At 36.3% G+C, this 15826-nt stretch overlaps 1 protein-coding gene across 1 annotated transcript; it reads right to left on the reverse strand.

The window, feature by feature from the left end:
* Positions 1 to 4946: 4946 nt before the first annotated feature.
* On the reverse strand, positions 4947 to 15435 carry LOC106060792 (uncharacterized). Its single transcript, XM_013218793.2, has 2 exons — positions 15262 to 15435; positions 4947 to 8885 (listed from the first exon to the last, which is right to left on the reverse strand). Exon 2 carries the CDS (start codon positions 8298 to 8300, stop codon positions 6183 to 6185), a length of 2118 nt encoding a protein of 705 aa, XP_013074247.2. The 5' UTR covers positions 8301 to 8885; positions 15262 to 15435; the 3' UTR covers positions 4947 to 6182.
* Positions 15436 to 15826: the final 391 nt, after the last annotated feature.

The raw sequence follows: 15826 nt of genomic DNA on the forward strand, positions 1-15826 counted from the left end.
GTTTTATTTTTGACGTCTCAAGATCGGGAAAACCATTAGTTAGTTAAGTTCCTCGAGGATATTTCCATAGCTTGCCAGGTAGCAGACGAGAATATAGAAAACTGTAATGTAAACATAAGTGAGTCTTTGGGTTTTGGCCTGTCAGGTAAAATATAATACAAACTCAGGAATCCTTTTTAGTTTTCAGATAATGCATGAATTAGATTTCAGGTTATGTAGATTCGTATCGTCACTCTATAATTTTCTTCATCTACTATTACAATTTAATCCACTTACAACACCCATAGAATATACCTAAATAGTTCAATAAACGGTATTACAGTGTTGTTACAAAGCTTATATCAAATCACTATGTCTGTCACGTTATTTCTCCGACACCCAATTTCGGGGATCAAGCTGAAATGTTGCACAATTATTTCTTTTACCTGAATCAATTAAAAAACAAACAAACAAACTATAAGTTAATTAACTATTGGTAATAAATTATTGTGCACAGTATCTGAAACAATGGAAAGAAATAGTACTTGACTGAAGTGGTGGGATAAGCTAAATAGGCCCAATTATACTAGGTTGACAGTTGTTGTCTGAGGCTTATTGAACACAAACATGAAATAAAAACAATGGATAACTATACAATCTTCCATCACTTCCAAGTTCTTTTATAGCGACCCCCCACACTCACAAGTACAAACTCATATTTCTGGCTTAAGAATTCTAGTTTCACTTTTCTAGGTTTCCCCGTCACAACCCCCCAAAAATGTGTTACGCACAATCGTTGACTTCTTAATTCAATATTTAATTTGTTATCACTCTGGCGATGTAACGCTCTCCACAAGAATTCTATTCTCTTTTTTGTTTTAATAACACACAAAATAATATAAACAAACATACATTCAAGTTTGCTTTTATAAATGTGTACACACAAAAATTACGTATTCAGTCTGTGTCGATTTCATATGACAAAAAAAAAAAGATTATTTTATACAATGTGTATAAAAGCAAGTCTCTCGCCACGAGAAAAGTAGGCATAAAATAAACTAGTCGACCGGCGGCATTTTGCAGGGCAAGCCTTATGTGACCGCAGTGGGCTCAGCACTTATGCGACCGCAGTGGGCCCCGCACTTTCATAGGATCCGCGCTAATTCTAGTTGTATAAATTATTAAATTAAACCATTGTATAACTTATAACAGATTTCCCGCGGCCTCCTGTTAATTTACCAGGAGCTCCTGAAAATCTTCTGAAATTGCAAAATATATAAAAAGGTCTGGAAATATCCGGAAATTATTAAAATCTTTAAAAAAACTCATACGAATCTCCTAAATATAGACAAAAATTGTTATTTTGGGGTGTCATTCAATAAGGAAAATTCCAATCATACGAGCGATAAAAAAAAACGGCATTATCCCGTAATTTTGGAATCTGGTGAAAGAAGCTTCTCGCGCCTCAAACTAATGAAGAATTACTTTAGTTCAACAATTCTCGTAGATAGATTGAAACATTTGTTAATTCTTGCTATTGAGTGTGATTTATATAGGAAATAGAATATTTATGATATACTATATGACTTAGCTACACGCAAGGCTCGTAAAGTTCGTGGGATAACTCTATCCGCAGTAATAAAAGAGTGATCTTTCCTTTACTTCTTCTTCTCGTCCAAACTCTTGAGCGAAGAAGAGAATTATATATATATATATATATAGATTTAAAAGAAAGAAAGTTTAATTTTGTACTTTTTTTATTTGCAGGCTTTAAAAAAAAACACATTGGGTCTAAATTAAGAATAAAGAATCGCGTTTTGGGTCTAAATTAAGAATAAAGAATCGCGTTTTGGGTCTAAATTAAGAATAAAGAATCGCGTTTGGTGAATTTTACCGTTGTGGTTTCGGTCGTAATGGGCTTAGTTGTTCCTGGGCACACGGAAAGTAATTACGGGTTCAATGTTTGTATTTTATCGTCCCCGGCAAGTTTTGAGAGTTAGTGATGAGTCAGTAAATAGATCAATTTGGGCCCTTTAAAATGAAATGGTTAATATAATATAATACAGCCAGGAGGGGGTGCTCGGGGTTCAAACCTTCTCCCCTTCCACCGAAATGAAATTCCCCCCTCACGCAGGGGGGTGGTGGAAAAAATCCTGGCTACGTCCATGACAAATTGCCTTTGTCTGTTTTGTTGTTGTTTTTTTCACTATATGATACTCTAGAGACGCTTTACTTTCCTCTTTTTTGTAGGATTTCCAAATGTTTGAGCCGATTTCTTAATGCTGCTACGTTTGAACTCTAACAGCATCTTTACCAGCTTCTGTTCAAACACTGACTGTGACAAAATAGTTGACTGCATCTCTTCGATATCACAAAAAAACAGAGATATGCCAGTCCAACACATGTTCAGAAAGTGTGCTACACATTTTTAATTGAACATTTTAGTTTGTAACTTAAAATCAAACTTCGATTTTCACACAACCATTTTTTTTCCTAATCATACTAAATTATTATTTTTTTATTTTAATATTTTAGTTAACTTTTGCTGATCACTTAAAGACACTATACTTTTAAGAAGTCATGACAGTATTAAGGTTAATGACACTATACTTTTAAGAAGTCATGACAGTATTAAGGTTAATGACACTATACTTATAAGAAGTCATGACAGTATTAAGGTTAATGACACTTTTACTTGCCAAAGTTGGTACACACATTCCAAATACTTTTGTGTAAATATACCAATACGTACAGGAGGACATGAATTTTTGTTTTTCAAACGTAATCTTCTTGATTAATTGTTGGGCATAAGGGTTGGCACATCATCAGAGCGTTGAACCCTGACACACTGCTACGCCACTGAAGGTGGGCGCTGTTGAAAGTTGTTTGATATTTACGGATACTAATGGGGTGTAAACAATGTAAAATATTTGCACAATGTATGCTCGTGCATTGATGAGATTGGAACATTTTTATTTATTTTTTTCTTTACTTTGAGTGAGCCTCAATAATTAAAATCTATATAGCATATACTCAAATACAATTTATTCAGTTTGTTAATTTATTGTCCTCAATTACGCTGATGCCTTACAGCAGTGATGCCCAAAATAAGGCCCGCGGGCCAGATGCGGCCCGCGACGTGGTTCCATCCGGCCGCCGAAATGTCGGCACAAAGTGTAGACAACCCCGTCGAAAAAAAAAAAGCTGACTTATGTATCTTTACCTACGTTAGGGTCCTTAATTTTTCTTTAATTGATTGGTACCATGACCTTTAAACATTAGTGTGTTTATGAAATGAGAATCTACGTGAAAAAGAGAACGGATCTTAACTTTTTGTGTGTGGATCATGATAATAAGCCAACATATGTGATCTATAAAAAAAAACGTGTCTATTTTCAAAAAGAACAAAATATAAACGTCATTATTAAACAAATATTCTTGGTTTGAGCCGCGAATAAAAAGATTGTTAGACTACGCCTAGAGAATAGAGGATAGTTGGAAATATTTACCAAAAAAGCGACAACAAAATGAGTCGATGTCAAAGTTGTTCTTTTTTATAAGTACTGAAATAAGTCCATTTTCTGACGCGTGAAAAAAAATCACTTCAGATATCCAATTCCTTAATGTAAGTACTGGCTCCAAAGTTTTTCTAATCTAATAGTTTCAAATTCAGGTAATTTTTTTTTTTTTGTATGTGTACATTTTCGTTCATGTGGCCCGCGACACGAGCGTCAGAAATTAAAATGGCCCGCAGGTCGAATTAGGTTGGGCATCACTGCCTTACAGCATAGAGTGTTTTCTGGTTAAAAGTTGGACAATCTCCCTTCTCCCACTTCCATCCACGGATCAAGTAATCAATAATTATAAATGCTACTTAATAAGAGTTGTGAATGTATACATGGATTCGTTCCCCTCATTACGTTTTGACACGTTTTTTCTCCCACTTCCCTTACTTTGATTCAATTTGAAATTTCGCATCCAATTATTCAACACACAAATCAATAAAAAGTGGATAAGAATCAATTAGGCCCCTATTAGTCATTAATTAATTTAGTTTTAAACAGTAGAGAGGGAGTTAAAACCTGACATTTTGAGATAAATGGCTCCATATTAAGTGGTTCTCTCCCTTAGATAATATTTCGATTTATTTTTTTTTTGTAAGTACCGGTACCGGTATTCTTTTTTCTTTTGCTCAATTGTTTTGTTTGTTTCCTTTATACAACCTTTACATTACAATTTTTTGTCAGCACCCAAACGGTCCTTACAGTATTTATTACATTTTTGTTGCGCTGTCCGTTGAAGAACACTTGGGTATAGTTATAATTGTAAAATAAACACCCTCACCAAGAAAGGTTCTTTATTTCTATACCATTCTTAATTTAATAATTCTTTATGGATCAAAGACATAGAAGACTACGGTTATCACTACTACAAACAAATCCAGGTATTCATCAATACCTGCTTCAGGAAGATTCTTATGATCCGTTTGGCCAGACAAGATCTCCAATGAGGAATAGTGACCAACACCAAAGCAGCAGCCAATGGAAGTCGATATCCTTCAGAGAAGCTGGAAATAAAATGACAACACGCTTCCAGTGCCTGCAATCATCATCACAAGAGAAACTCTCGTCTGGATTTCCAATGGAAAAGGAAGAGGTCAAGGCCAAGAAAATCATGGCACCGAGATTTAGATACAGATGCCAAGTAGATGGGCAAGACGTGGTGACATTGGAGGAATCTCGCCATAAACCGAGATACCTGGAGGAAGTTGATTGAACCGTGACCTCCGTGACCTATGACCAAGACACAAGAGAGGCTGCACGTAACCTGCACGTACGACCAGAACTCTGGAACACATTCCATCTACTCAGTTCTGTTTATTTATATACTTAATATCATAATTTTAAATTAGGAATTTCAAGAACAATAATATCTTTAAAAAGAAGACTTACTAGACATTTGCAGTGAATATTATCCATTTAATTTAAAAAAAAAAAAACATTAAAAAAATGTATCTCATAAATGTATTTCAAAATCAATAAAACGTCCAAACAAATGGAATATGCACAAACATATATACCACTTTATATCTACAGATACATTAGTTGTATTCTTAAAACATCGTACACAAGCTGTCCTACTGTTTCGTGCTAATTAGGATTTTTAGGTTGGATGCATGAAAAAAGTTTTCATATGATAATAAGAACAGAATATTTAAAACATGACATTTAAAACTAAACATTCATTAGTTAACTGAACATTTGAAGATATTAACATAATTATGACAATTTTATTTTCTAAATAATCTTTGTTTATCTAACATTACTCTTAGATAATTACAACTTAAAATATAAAGTTTAAAAATGCATTTATTTGCATCTATATTATGTCTCTCTCTCTCTCTCTCTCTCTCTCTGTGCATAGAAATAAATGTAAATCAGAGTAAGAAACTACACATATTATTTTTTTTTATATTTTCATCTAAAGACAAAATTAAAATTGCCTACTTTAAAAAAAAATAATTGAAAGTTAGTGCTACATGCATATTTATCATATCTTCTTTTTGCAGATACTTTTATTATGCATGGTACAGGTACTCAAATTTAGATTTAGTCAATTTTTGTCTAAGTTTACATAGCACTCATTTATATTAATTAGAACATGGGCCTATAACCTAATGGGGCCATATAAACACTGGGCAGCAAGATTTGAAACAAATATAGGCGTAAAGAGCATGAATATCACTTGAATTTTGTAGGCTCAAACAGCCACAACTGATGTGTCCAAGAATGAAGAGGGATGTGGGAAACTGAACCTATTCCTTACATTTACTATTTAATTTAGTACTTAAATGTATTCAAACAGTAAAATAACTTTAAAATTACTTTTTTGTCAATTTCCGAAAAAAAAAAGGCCTACTGCTTAAATTTTTTTTATTGTTTGAGTATTGAGTATATAGTTCTGCCATATAGAGCATCGAATAGAATGATACGGGGGATAATACGTAGTTATTTTAATCTGTAGTATGTCTTCATAATCTAAGGCGGTACATCAGTTTTGCAATTGTTTACATAAAATAATAAATTCTGAAAAAAAAAAAGAAGTTTGTTTCTTTGAATATTTAACATATAGTTCTGCCCATAAGGTTTATCTAATAGAATGATAAAGGGGGTACCGTGTCATCGGTTGTATCAGTTCACAATCTAAGGCGGTACAGCAGCAACGCTGGACTGAAGAATGGTCATTTCGTCAATATGAATCTCTGGAAGCGTATCTCTGACAATCTGATGGATATCTTTGATCATTGCATCCTGGATGCAAACCCGGAGAGCAGGACGGTATCGGCTGTACCTTTCCACCAAGAAGTCCTGCAGATTTTGACACTCCTCAGCTGGCGCCAGGCTGTAAAGCTGAAAACATATCAAATTGGTCGACACCTCGAACAGCTGCTTGATGGCGTCAGCATTAAATCTGGCTATTTTTGAGACGATGCAGATCCTCTCAATGTTTGGGCATTGGGCAAGCGATGAGACCAAATATTTGTTGGCTGAAAGGTAAGGATGCTGTATTCGAAAGTCCCTCAGTCTCGAGAAAGATGGATAAGATGTGATGTCCAGACGTACCCTGTCAGAGGAGTAGCAGGAAATGGAAAGTTTTTCAAGAGACAGGCAGCTCTTTGATAAAGCCCAGAGAAGGACTCCAAGATCGACTCCTTCGATGCCCGTGAGTTGGAGTGAGGTCAGCTTTGTCCAAGCACTTGTGCATGCCAGTTCACAATCAGATAGTGTCTTGTTGAGACAGTCAGAGAACACGTCGAATGGCAGGTGAAGGCCGTAAAAAAAGGCTGAAGGGTAATCTGGGCAACAGAGTTCAAAGTTCTTCATGTCAGGAGTCGCTCTTATCAGTCTTTCAAGGTCAAGGGCAGCTTGGGTTGAAATGCATGTGCATGAAGGTGCAGAAGGATTTAACCTTTCGGTCAGCGGTAAGTGACACACGCTGCATCGTCCGATGTCATCAGGATCTTGTCTGTCTCTATTTAGATTATTGTCGTCTGCAAACAGACAGCACGGTGAGAATGCTAGACTGTGCCAGTTAGGTTTTAAAGCCAAGATCTGGCTTAAAGTTTTGAAAGGTTTAGATCCCAACTCAGGAGGATGGAGGTGTGCCGCACTGATATTTAAGTTTTTTAATTGTATGCAATTAAGCACTAAGCTCTCGATACCAGTGAGATCCTTGACTAAAGGGTTATTTTCATCAGGCTCCAGAAAAGGATCAGCTGATTGGTAAAATATATAGCGACAACATTGTAGGTTTACACTGACTAACTGCGGGCAACTTTGCGACAAAAACTTCAAGCTTTCTGAACTAATTTGGGAATTCCCGGACAAGTTAAGGTAAACTAAATTTCTGGCTGTTACTAAGTTGAAAAACTCGCTGGGGATAGCCATGTTGGTACCGAAGATGTCAAGATGAATCAAAGTTGACATGTTTTTGACTGACATATTGTAATCATCTGCTCTCCATTCGCAATTTAATCTGTAAGAAGGTTGAAGTAATGTGTTCAGTTGGACTTGACCCTTGCAGACATGGCGTAAAATACCGAAGAAGAAACTTGTCGCTCTAGTATCATTTGAGTATTTCAGAGACATCACTTTTAAATTGGAAAAAATGGACGCATCCATCACATCGGGCATAATATAGAAAGACCTGGCCTTACAAGGGCTGTAGAGACTGCCATAAACGTGGACCTCTTCCAGACATTTAAAATTCTGCATGAAACGTGCTCCATCGCCGGATTCTAACGACAGATCCGGCATGTACTGGCTGTGGTAGCAGAAGTGAAGGCCCAGCCGGCGTATCCGTGACAAACAATCCCGAGCTGCCTGGCAGAGACTCAATTGGTGCTGAAGTTTTCCAATGTGAGTAATTGAAAAGGACAGACTGGTCAAATTAGGCAGATGGGTTAAAATGTCACACAGAAAGACCTCGTCGACTCTTACCTGCAACATGTGCAATGTATGAAGATTCTTACAACTCAGCAAACAGTTTAAGTCTTTCAGCTCAATCCAATAGCATAAGTTCAGATCAAGGGAGTTAATTTTGTCCGCTACTGGAGATATAAAAGAGTTCAACATACCCGTAGTCACGTGATATCGTCTGGTAACGACAACATGCTGCGTGAAAACATTATCCATGGCAACGGACGCTATCCGCTTGTTCACTAAACGCAGAGTCAACAAATCCTTCAAGTCTGTAAGATATTGAAAAATGTTCAGAAGCATTTCATCTGAAAGATAATCAATGCACGATGCTTCTTCCATTTTAGTGAAAAGCTTCTAGACCTGTTACACTCACTATTACGTTGAAAAACCAACTGAGAAACAGCAACACTCTTGGAAAACAAAAAATGACACTGTCCAATGTCCTCAGTAGCTCACATTTTATACAAGCGATCCAGATGTAGTGACCTTACTCTAGCCAATAATAATGTTCCGTATACACTGCTGTTACAAGCACACTGACCAATGAGAACGCTCCTTGTACACTGATCTCAAATGTACACTGACCAATGACAATGTCAGGAAAACATAGGTTATTTTTATTTATTTTTCCCCGTCAGTCAATCGGCCTCTTGGTTGGATCAGATAACTTTTACACTACTTCATCGTCGCCCACGTTGTGGATTTTTTTCCCTTTATTTCGTAGGTACCTCTTTAAAGAGGTTGCACACTCCTTGGTTACTTGGACTGACGATTTTATTGACTGTGGACAATGACATTTTACCCCAGGGCTGCTTGTGAAAAGGGTATTGTGAGGAAAGACAGGTGTTGAAAGAGTGTCACAAAGGAAACACGCTATTGAACGAAAGTCTGGTCTCAAAGATTCCACTGCTTGGAGAAGTAGGGCTGAAAAAACAACAACATTTAAACTGTAAATTTTAATTGTTCCGTTTTTTTTGTGTGTGTTTTTTATCAACTCTCTCTGTCAGCCTGAGTGAAACCTTGTACACATTAATTCTCTCTCTGTCAGCCTGAGTGAAACCTTGTACACATTAACTCTCTCTCTGTCAGCCAGAGTGAAACCTTGTACACATTAACTCTCTCTGTCAGCCTGAGTGAAACCTTGTACACATTAACTCTCTCTCTGTCAGCCTGAGTGAAACCTTGTACACATTAACTCTCTCTCTGTCAGCCTGAGTGAAACCTTGTACACATTAACTCTCTCTCTGTCAGCCTGAGTGAAACCTTGTACACATTAACTCTCTCTCTGTCAGCCTGAGTGAAACCTTGTACACATTAACTCTCTCTCTCTGTCAGCCTGAGTGAAACCTTGTACACATTAACTCTCTCTCTCTCTGTCAGCCTGAGTGAAACCTTGTACACATTAACTCTCTCTGTCAGCCTGAGTGAAACCTTGTACACATTAACTCTCTCTCTTCGCGGTCTCGTATCCAAATGAAACTTTGCACAATTATACATTGTCGGTAACATGATATGAATCAAGAAATAAAATTAGTTAAACCATTAGTCGTAATTAATTTTGTAATAGTAGGGCCGACTAAACAATGGCTAGATAATCCTTGTGTAGAGAATTAGGTCATTTTGTCCATTTTTAGACTGACAATAGACTATAAGACCTCCTACTTGTATAAGTATTCGTATAGCTCAGTGACTAATCAATCGACTTTCCATCTTGAAGAAAAAAGGCCGCACGAAAACCTTTTCCCCAATACCCCACCCCCACCCCCCGACCCCACAAAAGTGATGGGACATACCGCAGTGAGCATGCTATAGGCGTGAACAATGCGTGGAATAAAAATAATTAATACAATAAATGTAAATATATAGTGATGGTCAAAAGTTAACTAAAAAGCTAGAAACTTTTAGTTTAACTAAAAAAATTAATTAAGGCCATTAAAAGTTTAGTTAAAATTGTAGTTTAATTTTTTTTAGTTACTAACTACAAAGTTTAATTAAAATTTGCACAGCTTTTCATCTTGTGGTCAGGGTTGAAGCGCACATCCCTGTTTTCTGGTCATGTGATATCAATAACTTTGATTATCAAAAAAAAATGATGCAGTTAACAACTATTTAGTCTGTCTGCATTTGAAGAGGGTAAAGTAAGATGCTGGTAGAAGTTATGGGAGTCAATATTTGCAACTGAAAGTAGCAGTATTATAAAATGTTAAATATTTTTTGACAAAAGCTTCTATGCAATATTATGAATGGGGTTTGCTCCGAATTTTTTTTTGAGCCACGTGGAGGTGTTTAATTTCTGTTTATAGTGGGAATCTGATTAGAGAGTTTGGTAAATAATTAGTAGCAAACAGTAGTTTTTTAACTGCAGGAGCATCAAGTGTACTCTTTTTATAGCCTTAAGACTTATTATTGAGATCTAAGTTCAAATCGACAGCTAGGCCTATTTAGATCTAAAAGCATTAGGATAACCAACTCTAGAAAAAAAAATCTTAATCCACACCCTCTCTGACCATAAAGTAAATAGACTGTGTCCAACTGATTTTAACAACCTGGTCAGACATACACATGTAAGCCTAGTGTACTGTACGTGTGTAGTCGATGATACTACAAGACCATTTTCTTTTATTACGCGTAATGCAATTGTGTTTGCTTAATGTGGAGTGGTCAGACAAGAAAAGAACACACTGCATGGCGTGGCTAGTCAAGCATGTTCGTAGATATATCTTTACACTAAAATAGTTACACACCCTCACTGCCCAGAAAGTAAATAGACGGTGTGTCCAACTAATTTTAACAACCTGACCAGATAGACGTACACGTGTAGGCCTATATAGTGTACTGAGTGTGCAGTCCATAATGACAAAACCACCCTGTTTTTTTCCCTTGCGCGTTTAACGGTTATGCAATAGTGTTAGTTGTATTTTTTAGTGGTCAGATAAATAAAAAAATAAAAATATTTCCTATTGCAAATATGTATTATTGTGTCTAGATCTACTAAACATTAATTATATGATTGATTCAAAATAACTGATGCAATTTCTTTCAATATAAACATGAGTTAAAAAAACAACATTAAAAATACTTTTTTCAAAAAAGAACAACATGCTGAGCGACTGTTTATCTCTTAAAAATGAATGAGTGTTAGATTTAAAAATATATTTTATCCTCCCTCCCCCCCCCCCCCCCCATTTCTCTCCGAGTTTTAATTAAAACAGAATTCAATAGAAATGACTTGATAAGAGTTTTACTTTGGAAACATTCAGCTGAATATCTGCCTTTGGTTTATTTGATATTCTAAGTCTATAGCGTCCAATCACAATCGGAGATTTGCATACATGATGGAAAACCTATAAATAGCAAGCTTTATAATAGCAAACCATCCGGTGTAGAAACTAAAGGCAGTATGGATACGCACTGTTTTTAAACGGTAGATAATTTTATAGCACTGAAGAATCAGATTTTTAAGGCGCTTCTGTTTGCAGATAAAGAATTACTTCAATATTGAGACAACTTATTTAAAAAAAAACAAACGTGCTACTAGCTAATGGTAAAGAAGATTTTGTACGAAGGCTAATTGCATTGCGACATAGTCAAAAGTATGGCTTAACTTTAACTCTTTTTTTTTTTAATTCATCTGGCAACAATGACGTTCAGATTAGCGCCCTTGACTATTGTTTCGTTTATCAATGAAAATCTTCAATACACCTTTAGGATCTCAACTTGCAATCCAAATACTAGATCTTTGGTTCTTTTTGTGCTGCTGCGGCTACCCCTGAAGGTGTTGCGTGTTACGTCATAAGTTTAACTGTCTCGAAGCCAAAGTGTGCACTTCTATCATTGGACTAGCCCCCAAGAGTACATAGATCTAGGTCTACTTATAATGACTACTAAACACTATTCATTTCCTTGTGGTAGATGAAGAGTTTGTTTTTCCCCACAAACTTCACAAAGCTAATATATAAACTATGTATTATCATTGGAGCTTACTTGAAGAAAAGATAACAAACAAACTAGAGGCGTCGCGGGTTAACAAAATGTTTTTTTTTTAAAAGGGAGACAAACGAGTAGATGTACAAACAAATTGGACGAACACTTGGGAGAGTGTTAATAGCCCCCCCCCCCCTCCCACCTTACCAGCTCCAGGCTGTACACTTGAACAATGGCAGAGGAGTGATAAGAGAGTTAAACACTGTGTTAGCTTATGTTTGAAGGGAGACTTGACCACATGGGCTATTTAGCTGCTAGACACATGGCCTCGTGTGTCAAACTGTAACTACAACCATTACCGTATAACCTAGTTTCCCCACTTGGATGGACAGCTCTGAATGAGACACTACACAACAACAAAGGTCACAAAGGACAACAAAAGTCAGGTACGAGTTAGGTGGACTTATAGGCGTCCTAAAAATCCCGAAATTAAAAATCCATTGATTTGGAAACTGTATCTGTTTTTTTTTAATAATATTTTCCTAGACATAATCAAGTGTTTGCCTTTATTTCGGAACAAAAAATTTAACATTTAATTAGCACAAGAATCTTTGGGGTTTGATAGGAAAAGCGAGGGGCAGAACAGAGAGAGATGGGGAGAACTATGTCACTGTTTGAACGGGGGAAGGGGGGCTATTTAGTGATGCACAAAAGTGAACTAAAAAGTTAAAATAAACTTTTAGATTAACTAAAAAGAAATGTAATTAAGGCCAAAGTTTAATTGAAAAAAAAAAGTTTAGTAATAAACGTAGTTAAATTTTTTTTTTTTTTTTTTTTAGTTACAAACTAAAAAGTTCAAGTAAATAAAAAAAAAAAACTTTTCAACATTTCGCAGTAGTTGAAACGCCATGTTTTCTGGTCATGGTCTTGTGATATTAACAATCTTGATATTTAAACGAAAATAATATACCTATTTTATCTGCATTGGATCGAAGGTAAACTAAGATGCTGGTAGACATGACGGAGTCGATATCTGCACTGGAAGGTAGCAGTAGTAGGAACATTTCGCTTAACATTTTTGCCAAAAGCTTCTATACAATATTATGAATGGGTCTGTTCCTTTCGAGTCACGTGGTGGTGTTTAATTTTTGTTAGTTCATATCATTAGTAGGAATCTGAAGCACTTTATGTCAATATTTAGTGTGTTTGTTTTTAATAGTTAGTAGCAAACGATAATTTATCAACTGCAAGCACACCAAATACACTATTTGTATAGCTTAAACCTTAAAATTAGATGATCCTGAAAGTATATTATAATAGATGCTAGTGTGTAGACTTATTATTGAGAACTAGACTCTAGGTCTTAATCTACAGTTAGGCCTATATGAAGATCCAACACATTGCCTAGGGCCTCCAGTTATCTATAAGGCCGGCCTTCGTGTGTCCAACTGATTTTAACAACCTAGCCTGGTCAGACAGACGTACACGTGTAGGTCTAGTGTACTGTAGCGTGTAAAATCTATGATGATGATGATACCACCCTTTTTTTCTTTGAGCCGTTACGCAGTAATGTTTGTTGCATGTTGATTGATTGAGTGTACTGAGAAAGCTAAATGCATGTAATAGCGCTAAACAAAAACAATTGGTACAAATTTGTCTAATCGCACATAATTATTGTCGTTAGTCTAGATCTATGACAAATTTAAATACATGACTGATCCAAACTAATTGATTTTTGTTTTCATGTATTTATTTTTTTCTTTTTATATTTTGCTAGCTATTAAGCAATATTTATTATTATGATGGTTTTAACTGATATTTGTTTCTTTGAAGGCTTTGCAAGCCTACAACAATTCGAGCCATTTGTTATAATCCCCAGATTTCCATTTCAGCACCTTTGTACTATGTTGGTCTATTTACATAGCCTTTTTCCCCCTCCCCAGTGTGTAGCCTTGAGACTCGTGACGTAATTTTTACGACCAATTTCACATCTACCAGGGAGAAAATACTTTAAGTGTGTGTGTGTGTGGGGGGGGGGGGCTTGGAGGGAGATGGCCATTGTTTGCGTCACTTTGGGGTTGAAACGAGACAAATCATCTAGCGTGGTGGGTGTAGGGTGGGTGCTTTTTGGTAACATTTACTACTACCCTACCCTCAGACTTGACTTTACATTTAGTAAGAATTTAGAAGTTGCTGTATTTTACATAGTGACATATAAAATATAAACATTTAGTGTAAAGTATTTACATTAGTAACTAAATACTTACACAAGTTGCATTAAAAAAAATCACCCTTAAAACCTCAGGGGGTTGGTGGTGAAGCAATGAGCGGGGAATCATCTCTACCGCCCCTCCCTCTATATTATACAAGGACTTTTAATCCGGAGCGATTACCCCGCAATCTCATGATTCTCATCCCCCCCCCCCACACACGTTTTGTTAGCTTTTCTTTTGTATCATGAAAATACAGTTAGTCGATAACGTCATCAATAGCCAAAATCTGCCAATAGACGCCATAGTCCAAGGATAAAATATACCGTACGGTCATTTTTTTTTACATGAGATTGTTCCGGATATCTTCCGAGTCATGTGAGTTTGTGTTTATATCGCGCGGCGTGCCTAGTTTCAGTTAGTTTATAGTGGGAATCTAAAGCGTTTTAAGTCAATATTTAGTGGTTTTAATTTATTCATTAGCGCCAAACTATAATTTGTTAATAACAAATCCATTTTTTTAATAGTTTCAACTAATCCAACCGATAGAAGGTACAGAAGCTTTGGCCTATATAGTCTGCCATATAAGATCTAGGAATCAATTTAAAAAACTCACCAGTCAACCTTAGGGGCTGGTGAGGGAGGGAAGCAATAAGTGGAGAATCATCTCTACCTCCCATCCCCTGAATTCCAGACACCAAGATCTGAATTTCTTGATCTACGCGGACTACACCCTAACCCAGGCTATAATTTTTTAATAACAGGAGAATCTAGAGATCCTTTTTTTAAAAATAGTTTCAACTAAAATCGATAGTTAAGCCTTTGATTGAAGGTACCGAAGAGTTGGTCTATAGTCTACCATACTACACTGACTACACTTACTAGCATTCGGGTGACCAACCCTAGACAAAAAAAAAACATTCATCCAGCCTCTCCTTCTCTGGACAAAAGTAAATAAGCTAGAACTTTAGTAGAACACTGAAAGTTGGACAGCAGACCAGTGTGGTCTAGGGCTAATCTAGTGTGTCGTGGCTATACAAGATGAAAAGACTGCCATGTGTTTTTCCTTGTGCGTATTAGGCTTGAGTTGTATAGCGAACAAATAACACATCTGATAGTCAAGGATATATTTAGATCTACTCTTACACAGGCCAAATGTGTCTTACCGCCGCCCTTTCATTGTTGGTTACTGTGAAGAAACAAGTCCTTTGAAGTACAGACTGCCTTTTATTGTGCAGCATTCAAACAGAACATATTTAGAAGGCAAACATCTACAGATCACCAACTCCACTGGATGACTTCCTTTCTCCTTGTTTTCAACACACTCGTCACTTCCCGCAAGTCCCTTCACTCGTGACCTCCGTGACTGTATGTCGAAGGCGCCGCTTCACTCTCAGGTACCCAACACTTGACCGTGTGTGTCACGGTTGACCACACATAGTAACCGTGTCACAACAGTTACTAAGTAAAATGGATGGATCTAGATATATTTAATCTAACCATTTTTTGAAACTTTACTGTAACATTTTGTATAAAGTAACTCATTGAATTTCCTAAAAATGCAAGAACTTTAAGAATGTAATAATACATCATGTATCCATATCACATTTTAATAATTCTTAATATCATCGATATGCATAATGTATCAGAACCTAAGAAATTTAGGCACTGAAAATTTAGGCACCAGTAAATTAGTCACATTTTATAAGGCGGAAATTTAGGTACCTGAAA

The sequence above is a fragment of the Biomphalaria glabrata genome, chromosome 2, assembly GCF_947242115.1.
Source record: "Biomphalaria glabrata chromosome 2, xgBioGlab47.1, whole genome shotgun sequence".
Taxonomy (NCBI): domain Eukaryota; kingdom Metazoa; phylum Mollusca; class Gastropoda; family Planorbidae; genus Biomphalaria; species Biomphalaria glabrata.